General features: G+C 35.3%; 1 protein-coding gene across 1 annotated transcript; it reads left to right on the plus strand.

The window, feature by feature from the left end:
- Positions 1–4,319: 4,319 nt before the first annotated feature.
- On the plus strand, positions 4,320–15,395 carry LOC108372431 (uncharacterized). The gene is made up of 3 exons (XM_017628113.1): positions 4,320–4,397; positions 14,106–14,342; positions 14,412–15,395. The coding sequence occupies exons 1-3, from the start codon at positions 4,380–4,382 to the stop codon at positions 15,237–15,239; spliced, it is 1,083 nt and encodes a 360-aa protein (XP_017483602.1). The 5' UTR covers positions 4,320–4,379; the 3' UTR covers positions 15,240–15,395.
- The last annotated feature ends 894 nt before the right edge of the window (positions 15,396–16,289 follow it).

Genomic DNA, 16,289 nt, shown 5'->3' on the forward strand with positions numbered 1-16,289 from the left:
AAGGCACAGATGGCCTTCCTTATATTAATCGAAAATGCATTCGGACGGTAAGCGGGGAAACAGCTCCCTCTAAACTTAATAAAACAGTGAAAATACAGGGTTTAGTTCTGCGGCACTTATTATCTTCTCCTNATGTTTTTAGTACAGACTCAAATTTACAGATCAAGTACAGATCAAATTTTCTCTCAGAAGCGCAGTTTTCAACTCCTAAATGACCTTCGAACTTCAACTCGTGCCAAGGCACAGATGGCCTTCCTTATATTAATCGAAAATGCATTCGGACGGTAAGCGGGGAAACAGCTCCCTCTAAACTTAATAAAACAGTGAAAATACAGGGTTTAGTTCTGCGGCACTTATTATCTTCTCCTTGTTTTGTATTAAACGGCTGGGAAAGGTCCTTCCCATTTCTGATAAAGCTGGTGGTATTGCTCAACGTCATTTTACCCAATTAGTTGGAGGACGTTGGGCTTCAGTCTTTCACAAAATACGCTCGATAAGACCTTCTACCCGGGCTCGGGTTCCTGTTCTCCACTTCTTTCAGTGCTGTTACCATTCAATAAGGTGGAAAAGGGTTCCCTCCATAATTTAAATAGTCACCTAAGAGTTAAAATGTGCCAAGTCCATATTTTTAAATTCTTCAGGAGAGACGAAAAATCGATGTAGTTTCGTATTACCCACCATTCTGCATCAAATACCAAATTTTGAAAAAAATGGACTTGGAACCTTTTCACCTATAGGTAGCAAGGTATTTTCTGGACATCGCCAAGTAGGTCACCATGGCTGTTCTTACATATGTTCGTCCTGTCCTGAAACCTTCTCTAAGTTGCCTAACTTTCTGTTAAAATTTTCGAGCTTCCTATCCGCCAGCATTTCAAGCTCTTCNAACAATGCTGTTACCATTCAATAAGGTGGAAAAGGGTTCCCTCCATAATTTAAATAGTCACCTAAGAGTTAAAATGTGCCAAGTCCATATTTTTAAATTGTTCAGGAGAGACGAAAAATCGATGTAGTTTCGTATTACCCGCCATTCTGCATCAAATACCAAATTTTGAAAAAAATGGACTTGGAACCTTTTCACCTTTAGGTAGCGAGGTATGTTCTGGACATCGCCAAGTAGGTCACCATGGCTGTTCTTACATATGTTCGTCCTGTCCTGAAACCTTCTCTAACTTGCCTAAATTTCTGTTAAAATTTTCGAGCTTCCTATCCGCCAGCATTTCAAGCTCTTCGCACTCCCGTATTTCGGCCTATCTCTTTTTATTACGGAAAATACGTTTCACTTCCCTCTTCAGCTACCTTTATCGGTGCCACATAACTGGCGTTATGACAGCGTGGTCCTGCAGGCGGAATATTTTTCCCCTCTGCTTCATGACATTCCACATCGTATCAGTTTTTATTTCGGGCTCACTGAAATCCGACGGCTTCAGCGGCAGCGGTACGTAAAGAGCAGGAGATGTTGGTTCACTGCCCGCATATGTCTGCTTGTTGAGGCACGCTGTCTGAGAGCAGCATTGTTGCCGCGAATCATTTTTAGTGGTAGCCAAATTCTTTTAAAAAAAGAGCTAAAAAAAAGTCGTTGTGGCTAAAAATGGTAGCTAAAATTTTTTACTTACATATACATATATAAGTATACACGCAAACATTTTCAATAAGTAATGGTATAAAAAACAATGAATGGTGAAATATTTATACGACACCAGCTTGCTGGCTCCATCAAGTGATTGTACCATCAGACTCCAAGCATATAACTTACCAGCATGCTGGTACAATATATATTTCTTTACAAATGAGGTCGAGGACCATTTTTTTTCTACCATTTTGTTAAACATTATTTTTTCATACCTGCGTACATAAACTCTAGTATAAATTTTATGTACTCAGGTATGAAAGAAATCGTAACTTCTACAGTTTTGGTGTTTCCATTCTCAAATTTTTACAGTTTACTCCATAAAGTTTGGCAACTATTCAGGTTGAAAAAAATAAAAATCAAACATGATGAAAAAATAAAATAAAAAAATGCGATTTTTTATTGCATTTTTTTATTTTAACTATGCACATTTTGATACCTTAACTTTCTCCGGCAAATAGTTTATTAACTGNAAAAAAATAAAAATCAAACATGATGAAGTTAGTAAAAAAAAAATAAAAAAATGCGATTTTTTATTGCATTTTTTTTATTTTAATTATGCACATTTTGATACCTTAACTTTCTCCGGCAAATAGTTTATTAACTGCAAATAATTAAAAAAAGATACTATTCCGTGAGTTCAAAATTTCTGGATTTTTGTTGTTGACATTTTCGAATATCATGACGAAATAAAAAATAGGTGTCTTCTTTTTTCGATAAATAATGTAAAAAAATGTATTTCACCCCCCAAAAAAAAAATATTGGGGTGTAAATATACAACTTTTTCATGCCAAGTATAAATAAGTTCTCCAAAGGACAATTTTAAATTTATGTAGCCAAAAAAGTATGTGGTAGCTAAATCTAGCCACCAAAGGGTTAAAACGGCCGAGTGATGAATAAATTTGCCGCCTATTCTGATTGCTGCATTTCAACGTTGAGCTTTCCCTGTATTATTGGTCGCACATTTTTTTCTACACAGATTCGCGTGTGCGAATCTTGGCTGCAAGAGTGGTCCGAAATGATGTTTGGCCCTCGAAGCGTACGTACGTCCAAAAGTGGCCCTTGGTATTGAAAACGCCAAGCACGATTTTGATATCGTATCGGGGCATCGCCCATATATATGTATGCTCCTAGCGCCAATAGAAATTATCATTGGACGTCTCCTCCTTCTCTTCCATCTAGGGAATGGACGCAGATAAGCGATATGTTGAAGAATAAGCTCTCGGTAAAGGAGTCTCTCTCGCAACACGAATCTAACACCGAGTTTGTGCTCCTTGCGGTCGAATCACTTTCTGGATTTAATGGGCAAAACCTAAAACATCAAATATATATGTACATATACACAATCCAATATCAGTTTTTCGTTCATAAAAAAAATTACAGCCAAGGAACTATGTAGATAATCGTTCAATTAACATGAGAGGTAACAGGTGAACCGTGGATTTTTGACAAAAAAAATGATTTGCTTTTCTAATCTCAAGCATTCCAATCTTGAGCAGATGATCTAACAAACAGCAAACGGCGAGATTTTCGCAATTGTGCAGCAATTGTGCCATCAAGGGAAGTAGAAGATTGGCACTTCGGAGTAATGAAATCTGATAAAGACACTTAAAATTATAAAATAACACAATTCTATGTATATAACCATTTATGCCATCCAGAGTTGAATGAAAGCTATGTTCTTTTTACTAACGTACCGACTGCACTTGCCATCACAAATGCTAAATGGGAGCAATAAACCCATTTATCTTAATGTTTGTGTAATTTCGCAAATCAAGTTAAATGCAATATAACGATTATTATAACAAAAGAAAAGTGTGATTCATATGCAAATAATACATGTGAGCATTAAATATGGCGTACAAGCTAATTACCTTGACTGCGGTTGAGCTGTGGTCATGAAAAGAAAACTAAAAGAAATTCAACTACATAAGTGCTCGTAGCATAAATATGTATGGTATGCTGTTTTAGCCACTTAACACATTACACCTCATACATAGCACCACGTTTGTGTTTTCCTTTAGTTTTCCAATTGGCTTGCAATAACTCTTTCAATAGAAATGGCTCGGGAAATGCAAATGCAGAAACATATGTAACCACTCGTACATGCGGGCAACGTTGGAAGAGACGGACACAAAACCACTGGCAGTGTGCATACATTTCGTTCGTTTTGGCAGATTGCTATCGAAATGGCCAACAAGTGTGGTGCCAAAGCCAGAGCCAGAGCCAGAGCCAGAGCCCAGAGCCAAAGCCAAAACCAGTGGTAGAGCCACCACTCATCGTCAAAACGACACCAAACCACCAGTTGGTGGCAGCTTAGAGTTGAGCGAGCTGATGTTGGGAGCTTAGCGGTGTGTTGAGCGGTGCGGACTCACAGCGCGTTTGGCATTAGGAAGCTGCATAAAACCATTGCGCTCATTGGAAAAACTTTCAGTTTCATAGAGACAACGCTGGCGCGTAAATCGTTAGTTATTTGAATTGGTTTGCTTTGTGGCATTTTGTGGTTTAGTTGCATTCAACCTACTCGTACTACCACTGCATGGTTAATTAGGTGCGCATCGCGTCGGTTCGTGGTTTTGGTGCTTGCTTCAAACTTAACGTAAAGTTATTAAGCAATAGACATAGGATATAAAAAAAAAACGAAATTAATGCCAAATTTCATTCGCACTTGCGTTTAATTGACTGACAGCTGGTGTTTTACGTGCCGTTGCTGGAGTTTTGGCAATTGTGGACTTTGGATTTTCACGTGAAAATGAAGAGGATTTGGAATGTAAGTACATACTTTTACATACATATGTATGTATGTAAACTTTAGCAACAGCTGACGAAGCGGTATAAATAAATCAAAAATGCATTTGCAACATATCATTCCTTTGCTGCAAGAGTGTTATAATTAAAAAAATAAATAAAAAATCGAGTTAGATATGCAGCAATGATCGCCATCTCTTCATCTTTAAAAGCTATATCGGATAACAATAGTTCATTAGAAAAAAATGTGGCTTAATTTTCTCGAGTTTTTGATTTTTTTGCAAAGGTACGATATCGTCGCCTGGGTAATATGTTATCGTGTATAACTTTCATGATTTTTGGGAAAACGCGATTAAAGTTTTGCGATTTGATTTAAAATTTCAGGGATTATTGATCGTTTCATTAACTAAAGAAATCAATAACTTTTGTATATTATTTTTTGATAATATGGGAGTTATTGCGAGTTTTTCTTAGTATGATGTTGTAATATAACATATTTTGAAAATGCATGCACAAAGTCCTTACACATACGACAAAANTATTTAAAATTTCAGGGATTATTGATCGTTTCATTAACTAAAGAAATCAATAACTTTTGTATATTATTTTTTGATAACATATTTTGAAAATGCATGCACAAAGTCCTTACACATACGACAAAATACTATTGAATATTATAATAGTCAGATGCACAAGTAGTAATTTATTTTAATACTTTTGTAAAAGAATTCGTTTTTTATTTTCCATACGAATACATACCCGTAAAGTAAAACAAAACAGTAAAAATTAACATAAAAACACATACTTCCATTACATGCCTAAAATAAAATTAAACGAACATAAGTTTCAATATCAATTTTAGTCTGTTGAGTTACATACAAATATAATATTTAAGATACTAGCCGGTATTATATATTTAAAATGGCACGATAAAAGTGGTTGTCTTCTTCCTTTTCTAAGAAGAGAAGGCAACTTTATAATAGTCTTATAATAGTCTTATAATAGTCTGTTTAATGAATGAAATCTATTTTGTATNGTTGTCTTCTTCCTTTTCTAAGAATAGAAGGCAACTTTATAATAGTCTTATAATAGTCTGTTTAATGAATGAAATCTATTTTGTATGAAATTTAACGTGTTAATAAATACTTCATGAGTGGGTTGGCTGAAAAAATCCTGGCAAGTATATTTTTAATTAAATATCCAAAAATTATTATTATTATTTTAAATTTTGTACTAATTTGTTTAATGAACAAATTATATAACAATCGAAATTATCTATTAAGCCTATAGAATGTGAAAACGTTGGGTTGTCTATTTTTGTCCTGGCCTACCTATCGGGTTAGCAGGTATGAACAGGTAGGTAATATTAGTAATTTTCACTCATCTGTTAAAAACTTTCTACAGGCTTGTTGTTCATTAAACAATTGAGTGCAAAATAATAATTAAAAAATCCGGGCCAGCATTTTATCAGCCAACCCACTAGCGAGGTATTTCCTAACATGTTNTGTTGGGTTGTCTATTTTTGTCCTGGCCTACCTATCGGGTTAGCAGGTATGAACAGGTAGGTAATATTAGTAATTTTCACTCATCTGTTAAAACCATTCTACAGGCTTGTTGTTCATTAAACAATTGAGTGCAAAATAATAATTAAAAAATCCTGGCCAGCATTTTATCAGCCAACCCACTAGCGAGGTATTTCCTAACATGTTAAATTTCATACAAAGCAGATTTTTCTCCTACTATAAGTCCTTTGCTATCAAGTGTTTTTTGGATACAACTCGGAGATTGTGATCCCAAATCTTTCATTAAATAGAAACTAATCAAGTTTATTAAATAATAATTTTGTTCCAGCCCCAAATTGCTGTCATTGCTGGAATATATAATAGACTTACAATTAAAAAGTAAACTTTTTTTAAATCAAAATTTTCAGCTTGTTGTAATTTAACGGTGAGAAAATGTGAGTTTTTGAGCAGTCGAATTAAAAACAATTGGTTGGGAATTTCGATGTTCCGCAAACATTTTGCAATTGTGATATTACCATTATCAAGTTGCTGTAAAGAAGAATGTCCAGGCTCGCTAAATGTTTGCGCAATTTATTTGATTTGCAAGCAGTTTTGCACATATGACAATATTTGAAATAAAATAAAAAATGGTTAATTTGTGTGGAAAAATTGTCGTATATGCAAAACCGTCAACACATACAACAAAAAAACNCTTGGATTTGCAAGCAGTTTTGCACATATGACAATATTTGAAATAAAATAAAAAATGGTTAATTTGTATGGAAAAATTGTCGTATATGCAAAACCGTCAACACATACAACAAAAAAACGAAAAAGTCGCTACTGACCTTGCATATACGACAAAATCATACACTGAATATCTCGGAGAATAAGCGAGATATCGAAAAACTGATAGCACCAATCAAAAAGTCTTATTTTAAAAAATATAACTGCATCGATAACTCAAAATTGTCAAAATTAGCATTCTAACAAACATACATACCGCTCATTTAAGAATAGACGACATAACTCAAAACTCGAGATTTTTGAGCTACTCGAACAGAATTATTCCTTACTTTTTATATAGTGCAAAAACTCCGTGCCAAAAACTTTTGTAGATTTTGAACGAGTCTCCGGAAAAATATCGTTTTTAGAGTTGTGCCAGTCTTTCAGTAAATGAGGTATATGCACCCCAAAATTTTGTTTTTAAAGGCCCTAACAAAAATATATATCCCTATTGCTGGAAGAACGCCAACCATTTTTTGTTGGGTTAATTATTAAGAAAAATTTTACGATTGGTGTACTTATTTTTTGTTATTTTAGGCCATTCTATGATAAACAGGAAAACGGCATAAATTTGAAAATTCCTTAACTATTCCTTATTCAGTAGTAATATCTTGCGTAAAGACTACATTTCATTAATCTGTTATTATTAAACAAATAAAAAACAAACTGCAACGCCAGTCGCAACAGCCTGGTCAACCAGTCACAATTCTCAATATTTTTATAAAGACTATATCAGTATAATCTTTAATGAAAATGAAAGCGACACAAAATGGTCGATCTTGAAAATTTAGTGTTTTGGTTAAAATTCATCTTTGAGTGCGCAAAGGTAAATTAGAAGGATTTTCAGTGTCCCACCAGTGCAGCCATTCACTTTTTCAAAGGATTTTCATACATTAGTTATTTATTTACATATGTTATGTATCGTAACTTGTTGTATAAGTTCCAATGGCATAGTTGTAATGCAAACTTGACCACATTCTGGAGGCAAGTGTTCCGTCTGTCCCAATGGAATGGCCCTTATATATTTTTGTTGAAGTCATTTTTCCGTAAATTCAAATTTTTGATTTTCTTCCAGAAAACGAGTGATATCCCGAACACAATGAACACGACGAGCTACAAACCACAGCTGTCAAATTATTTTAACACGTACTCTTATGCAGATAATTATTTTGGCGACGACCGGGCTACGCGACGGCTGTGGTTGTGGCCAGATTAGATCTATTTCTATTTTTCTGGCGACAGATAAGGTTCTTCCTCTTCTTTTATGTCAAACTCATACAAATTCATGATGTCGCTGCCGCGTTCAAAGAAATCATGTCGCCANCGCATTTCTGGCTAGTATATTTCAGGACGAATGGATAAGGATTGAGCCAAGAGCTTGTGTCAGCAAATCCAATTTTTGGCAGCCAATGTTAGTTACGCGGTTTTGCAAAATGACGATACGCGGTTTTGTACTTTAAACGACGAAATGCAAATATGCACACTTGTATACTAGGGTGTTCCAAAAATGCACATGCAAAAACTAAAGTCTGGATCTCAATGCTCTCACCCCGTAGGATGGTTGTATACAGTAAAAAAATATACTCCTGTTTTGAAATCAAAATATATCTAGAGGTCACTCAAAACGCTCAAAGTTTCCCATTGACGTACATATGTATCTTATACGGAAACAAAATTTGTTGTATAGTGGTATAAAATTCTTGAAAAATCAATATTTTTCGATTGAAAAAATCGGTTTCTCTTCAGGAGACTTCTCTAATAGTAATGCGCTATTATTTATTTTAGCAATCTTAATACTATTTCCTTTTTTCGGGGACCTGTAAAAATAGTTAGTATTAAAAAATGGTCAAAAAAATTGAGTATTATTATTGGAAGTCTCCTGAAGAGAAACATAGTTTTCCGATCGAAAAATATTGATTTTCAAAAATTCTTTATCATTTCTACGGAAAATGGTTTTTTTCTCACATAAAATACGTGGCCAACTTTGAATGGTTTGAGCGACCTCTGAATATTTTTTGATATAAAAAAGTCACAGGGATATATTTTTTCGATACAGAAAAATCACCGCCTAGAATTGAGCACTAAAATTCCGACTTACGTTTTTGGACCACCCTATTGTACACACATGTGGCAAACGTTTTATCCAGATAAATTGAAAACCTAGATCACTAATCTACATAGTATAATAGCAAGATATAAAAGCTAAAATTGTACCAATTGTAAAGTTGATTAAAGTTTCGTAGCGATTGCGAAAATATATCATAAAAATAATTATACATACACCTTTGGTGCTATGTATATAAATTTATTGATAGTTGTCTGACAGTATTTTGTTTCGCACGCTATATTTTACATACATATGTATGTATATGCATTTTTTGGTCGAAACCACAAGCGCCCATTCTTCTGTTTTAATGTTCCTTTTAATCTGTTTTAAATCTACTTGACTTACGAATAAGACGAAGCTAGGTGTCAGTTTTTCGTCTCCCAATACATCGCTGCCAAAAACCTCAAACCTAGTCCTTGTAAAGGCGGGTCAGAGAAACAAAAATTGTTCCGCTGTCTCATTATCTTCAAGGCAGGTACGGCAAATGACCTTGAGGATTGCAAATACCTCGACTTAGAATACTGAGGCAAATTCCCTAAGAGAAAAATGAAGCTCATCAAATTGTCTTCGATATAGACACCATATCCTAACCGAGCGTTAGTTGTGGAGCCATCAGCAGAGATTCGACAGTTAGCGAGCCTCAGCTCAATGTTGGAATTAAGCCAGCATTCAGCCGCAGGGAACGAACCTGAGTCTCCCGAGTAGGGATGGCAAAGAAAAATAAAGTAATCGATTAATTAATCATATGATTAATCACAATCCAAAAAAATGATTGCAATTAATTGCTATTATTGAGAAAAAATCGATTAATCGAATTTTTAAAGGCACTTTTTACGGTGAGTATTCACAAAAACACTTTTCCATAAAAAATTTCGAATACTCTTGTTAATTAGCTTTGAATAAAATAAAACGAGAATTTTTTCAGCGCCGATAAGTGCACAGGTTTACAAAAAAAAAGTTTCTGCGTATTGAGCCAAACCTATATATACCTATGTTATTCGACGCCCTGAATGCGAATCCGAGGTCTGTTAGCCCCCATCATGTCAGGTTCGAGGTCATTTGAAGGTCAAGTAGGGGAAAATTCATTGAATAAACCTGAAAATCCATATGTTTGGGGTTTAAGACTCACTGAACCCGAATCCGAGGTCCTTTAACCTCCATAATGTCAGGTTCGAGGTCGTTTTAGGGTCAAATTGGACAAACAATTTATTCAATAAAAATATTTTTTTTTTTGTTTTGTCAAATTCAGAATATTTGTATTGAATTTTCAGGTTTATTCATTGCATTTTTCCCTACTTGGCCTTCAAATGACCTCGAACCTGACGTGATGGGGGCTAACAGACTTCCGATTCGAATTCGGCGCGTCGAATAACATTGGGATATACGATTTTTTTTTGTAATTTCATTTGTTTTTTTCTGTTTTATATGCGCCTGTAGGCAACTTTGAGAATTTATGGAAAACAACAGTGATAGTATGGAATATTGCCGACAATTGTGCTGGCAATTGTCACTCTGACAAAATTGTCGCGACAATAGCGACAAAACCAAATAGCTCCGTCGGAAAGTTTTCGCAGGAGAATTTTATAAGTTATTTATATGGTTATTGCGCTCATTTTTTTTTGGTAGGGGTTCTGGCAAAATTTTTTTTAGTTTCACTTTTATTTCAACATATTTTGATTAAAAGAAAAATACTGATAAAAATAAAATTTTTCATAAAAACAAGGTTGAAATCTTGAAATTCCTGCCCGTAGTTTGTTTGTAAGTCAAATATGAGTGGCATTGTGCTACTATGATAGCACGGCCGAGTAATCATAGCCAACTTATGTACAGTAGTCGAAAAAATTATATCCGCACCAAATTTTGACAAGTTTTAAAACATTATTTTTGTTGTTATTTAATTTCGGTTAGTTTTTTATAGTTCGTTCCTTACTAATATCCATATAAATACAAGTTTAAAGGCAGTGTCACACGATTGGGTATTTGCTAAAATTTGGTGTAAATCGTATCCCAATTGTTTGAACACCCAAAATATGTTTCATTATCCCAATCACGAAAATTAATTTATTGAAATTTTTCAATAGAACATCGCTGTATTGTACCAATCTTTTGAATGCAAAAAAAGCAGTGTACTCCTGTACACTTAACTTTGGAAGAGATCTGAATTGTGCTTTCCTGCAAACAACTGACAGAGGAAGCCTTGTAGTAAGGTATGACACAGCATCTGCATAGGCCTGGGCGTCATTTAGAGTGACAAGAAGGGAATCAATGTGTGACAGCCGAAGCCAACCCGGACTTTGTTAACATTTTCTGAAAATGTACCCATCCAGTACCCATTCGGTAGATTTGCAAAAGTTAGCTCGTATTTTTACTTTGTGGTCCACTAAAGTTAAAAAAAAAATNCGGGGGGGGGGCATAGGCCTGGGCGTCATTTAGAGTGACAAGAAGGGAATCAATGTGTGACAGCCGAAGCCAACCCGGACTTTGTTAACATTTTCTGAAAATGTACCCATCCAGTACCCATTCGGTAGATTTGCAAAAGTTAGCTCGTATTTTTACTTTGTGGTCCACTAAAGTTAAAAAAAAAATTAGAAAGGTTTTAAAAAAAGGAAATTAAGGTTAAATAAACAAGGCTGCCTGATCTATTGGCCAGTCCAACTGAAAAAAATTTTTCAAACCTGTGGACAAAAAAAAAACAAAAAAGTTTCCATTATATTTTCGCGCAATTTGTTAGGATTATCGCATGAGAACTGTAACCGAGAACACTCGAAACTAGAGTCTTTAAGCTTCAAAATGGTTTTTTAAGTTCCAATATGGCCAGTTTTCACCGAAATACAGCCTGTCAAAAATAACTGAAAAATTTGAAATTTTGTTTTGGTCCCTTATTTTATATGAGTAGTTTATTATCTGCCTACATTGATAGGAAAGCTAAGCCAACGTCTTTGTTCTTTACTATCGAAACCAGATAAATTTTCGTGGACCCCCACTTACAAGTTCTTTTTCACGCCAAGAGAAAGGGCTTTAAAAGCTTTTTTTTTATGAAAACAGCTGGGTTCAAACAATTGTTTACAAAAAAGTTTAAAGAGCTTTTGTAATACATAAGTGCCTTTATTGTAATTGTCGATTGCGCGTCGTTTTAGAATAGTATATTTGCATTTGGATATACATACATATCCATCCATAAAAAGCTTAGGCCACAAAACAACTGAAGGCATCTAATCATTCACAGAGTCACGGATACGGTTCATTGCAACAGAGGATTATCAGGCGCATAACTTCCCATAGTGGGGATATCATTTGGCCACTGAGATCATCCCACATGGCACCACTGGACTTTTTATAAGGCTCCGATGGCCGTATTTATGCGAATAAACCTCAAAATTTAGAGCACTTCAAAATCAACATTTGTCCAGTTATGGCCAATATACCCGTACATACATACATATGTAAACAAGTGGCCGAAAATACCTCAAAAATTTAACAGTCCTAAAAGCTTTCAACTCACACATAGACAAAGTGAAGTACCCTACTGAATGCCGTAGCTTTTTGAACGAGAGCATAGAATCTATTTCCATAGAACTCCACTCATATGTTTGCCGGCGATATAGATATATATAGCAATAGCCACTTTCAAGCAGTGAGTTAGAGATCACTCCATTCTACAACCAAGGAACGCTGGAACAACTTTTCGGCTTGCGAAACTTTCAGTATTACCTGGTATTTTTATATAAGGAAATGCTTACGGGCCAATTCCCAATGTGGAGTCAGGTCCTGTATTGACCTTTGTGACATATAGGACCGAAGTGAAAAAGTTACATAATTTTCAAAAAAAAATACCAATTTTGGTTAAAAATTACCAAAGCGGCAACGCTGATATTTATATAAAAAATGATAATAACTAAAAAAAGCAATTATAGAGAGTAGTGTCCCTAACTTCGTGGCCACCTCTGTATGTAGGTACATTTATTTAAACATTTAATTCACAATACTGGTTAAGTGTAGAAATGTCTTAAAGGCAATTTGTAACTTCTTCAAAATGTTTTAAATTTTATTATTGTTGTTGAGCTTTGTACCACGATTATGTTTATTAGGAAAAATGGAAAAAGCAACAAAGTCTAAACTGCATTAGCACCAAGAGTTTACGGGGTGTGCATAGCTCAGTGGTTAGCGCTTCTGACTTTGCACATTGATGATACGGGTTCGAACCCTGCTGAAGTCTAGAAAAAAAGTCTGATCAGAAGATGCGGTGATCTCCGAAATGGCAGCTATAACTTCTACCGCTTAGACTTTGTTGCTTATTCCATTTTTCCTAATAAATATAATCGTGGTACAAAAATCATAAAAGCATCGAAATTTCGCTTATGCTTAACAAATATGTATGTAATGTATGTTTGGATTAAATGCTTTTTAACAGATTGAAAACTGAATATGTTACTTTTAACAATGGCCGTGACAGCAGTTATTAAAGAAGAAACAGAAACGAGCAACATTATTTGAGCGTGGAAAAATTAATTAAGCGCGAAGGCATTGACAGTGATTTTTTCCAGTTACAAGGTTGTTTATTGAACTAGTTATGAACTTGCATACATACATACATATGTATGTACATATTCTATATCTGTACTTATGTATGTATGCATGTGAACACTGATGCAAATCACTTCGCACACAATAATAAATTACTTGTACGGTTATTGCCACATACTTAGAGATAATCTTAAATTAAAATCTTCCCTTCTGTTATTTATTTCAAAGCTATAATTAGGCATACGATGTATGTACGAGTAAATAGGTTTGTATAGTAACTTCTCCAGTAAAACATTGCAGCGAGAGCGTAAAAGCAAAATAGAGCGTAAAATTGAGAAGAACAGAAAACTAGCAGAAAAAGTTAATGAACACAAAACTAGCAAAAACTTGCAAGTGAACAGCTGTTGCACTGTTTTGATATTCTGCTGTAAACATTTTACTATTTATAAATCATTTTTAACTTATACAGTCCAGTACATCATTAATATTTTGATTTCTACTCATTTTACTTTTGTTTGTGCTGAACCAATTCAACAAATGGCGGCTTTTTACTCTTATTCTTCTTCTTCTTCTGCTAGCTAATTTCTGCTAGTAGAAATTTCACTAGCAAGAATTTGCAGCTCTCCCGTGTTGTTACGCTCTCGATGCAGTGCTCTCTTGCAAATTTTTTGGGTTATCATACGCTTTTCCAGTAAAAATTTGCAGGTTCCAGTACAAATTAGTACTGACTATTGCTTACTATACAAACCTAATATGTGCTTGATTGTGCTTTGTTATACTAATTTTCGGCTCCTCTCACTTCCTCTTGCAGTTGCTGTATATTATTTTGCTTTGGATGGGAATTAGCGTGAGAGCGCAAAGTTCATTCTTCCGCCGCACTTATTACAGCCCGATTTCCGCGCCACCCGCACACTACTTCTCATCGCATCCCACCAGCCACGAGTTCATGCCACTCTCTTACGCCAGCGATTTGCATACCGAAGAGAGCAAGCGAAAGGAATCTGCGAAGAAATATGCAAAGAAACTATCCTATCGCCACTTAGCTTCGGTAAGACAGCAACAAATTTTAAATTTCTTTCCGTACTAAGTACGCACTAACAATTTTCTTCACTTACAGGAAGAGGAAGACAACTCTAGCGAACGCTATGGTTCAGCCGAATATTCAAATGAGGCACATCATTTTAATTCAAAGGAAACTGATAGCCGCGAGTACACCATCGGTACGCAGATACGTGTGCAACACCCGATAACGGTACCCAAGAAATCCATATCATCGCATTCCAAGTACAGTACGCATACACCCAATCATTTTAAGAGCACTAGCTATGCCGATGTGAATTTCTCAACCGAAGCGCACGACGCGAAATTGCAACCAACAAAGAAACATATACACCATCATAAATACTCACAGTTCTATGAACCGGATCCCTTCCATGTGGTTGCACCACCCAAGCCCACACTTTCTGCAGTCTCATCCACACCTCAACACAGCCTCAACTACAATGTTTATGAACCCGAACAAGATGAATACGATGTACATCCAGCGAGCACTAGCAGGTCTAAAGCACAACTGCGCGAACGCTTTAAGGGTGTTGCCTCACAGAAGCAAATTGAAAAATATCTGGAAGATCAACAGAAATTACTTGACGAAGCGCTCAAGCTGCAGTTGTTGAATAATCCGAAATTCCAGCATTTGATGAAATCAAAAGATGTTGAACATCACTACGATGAGGGCGAGTATGAGGAGTTGCCCATTGATCCACAACCGCCACCAATTTATCGCCCAAATTTCGATGATAATTTGACATTCAAGTCGAATCGTCCACGTAGACGTCCAAAGGGCGCGGAGTTGAAACGTTCGCCAAAATCACAGCCAAAGCCACCGACGCCGATAGTTAGCTCGAGTAAGCGGCGATTTCGCCCGGCACTTGTCATCAATGTTTGAGGATGCCGAGGTCTATTGGACATTTGTGCGATGAAATGAAGCATGTTACGAATGCAGATGATACATATGCGCCTATTGGTGCTTATGCGACTTTTTTTAGTGTATGTAATATTTTTTATTTATAATTACTTTGTTTAAGATGTTGATACGAGTATTTTTAATAATTTTTGAAAATCTTGTTTAATAACATATATTTAAATGTGTAAATATTTAAAAGGGAACCTGTTAAAAGTTACTCAAATCGTGGAAAACAGGGAAACAATATGCCGAACCTGGTAAAGAAATATACATAAGTTCGGAAGGAAATGAGCAACATACTGCCGGTGCAAGTGTCTATAAATGTTTTTTTTTTTATGAGCATTGCTGTTATGTAATCCTATGTAAGTAGAGGTCCGATTTCAAAAATGTTCAACTCCTTGCTTATGGAGATAGCTAAACAAGAAGCAAATTTTTTGCCAAAGGGTACTTTCTTCATATCGCACGCCTACATCTAAAGTGAGCTAACTCCAAATTCAGAGAGGGAAATTTAACTAATTGTGGATCGTACAGATTCAAAGCAATTAATACAAAAGCAGGTACAGCAGTAGTTTTTTAGTTAATGTATACAACCATGAAGAAAAACATATTTCCATTAATTGGATGTAAGTCCTATGAATTGATTTATGCAAAAAAATCACGCACATACTTTTTGAGTTGATCATATTCGTGGTTAAGTTTTTTTACGATATTCAAAATATCTGCCATTATAAATCGTTATCGTTAAATTTTATGTGAGCGGTAGTAAATTTGACATCTCAAAATCATTCATTCGAAAGTTCTGGAAAAAAATTAAAAAAAAACAAGTAAGAAAGTCTAAGTTCGGGCGGAGCCGAACATAAATACCCGGCGCAAGTATTAAATATATGTTTTCCACCTTTTCGAAAGCTACCGCTACATGATAAGCCGGCGTGTATAAGTTTTAAGTAAACTAGCGTCCCTAAATTTCAAAATATTTAAATTGCAAGCATTTCTGAAATTTACCGTTATATGAAAAGCGGCCGTAATTTTAGT

The sequence above is a fragment of the Rhagoletis zephyria genome, unplaced genomic scaffold (assembly GCF_001687245.7).
Source record: "Rhagoletis zephyria isolate East Lansing unplaced genomic scaffold, Rhagoletis_zephyria_1.1 Rzeph_scaffold_05749, whole genome shotgun sequence".
Classification (NCBI taxonomy): Eukaryota; Metazoa; Arthropoda; class Insecta; order Diptera; family Tephritidae; genus Rhagoletis; species Rhagoletis zephyria.

Excerpts from the sequence above, each read along its gene's own strand:
- LOC108372431 (XM_017628113.1), top strand. Across the intron at positions 14,343-14,411 it reads CCTATCGCCACTTAGCTTCG|GAAGAGGAAGACAACTCTAG; the intron begins GTAAGACAGCAA and ends CTTCACTTACAG.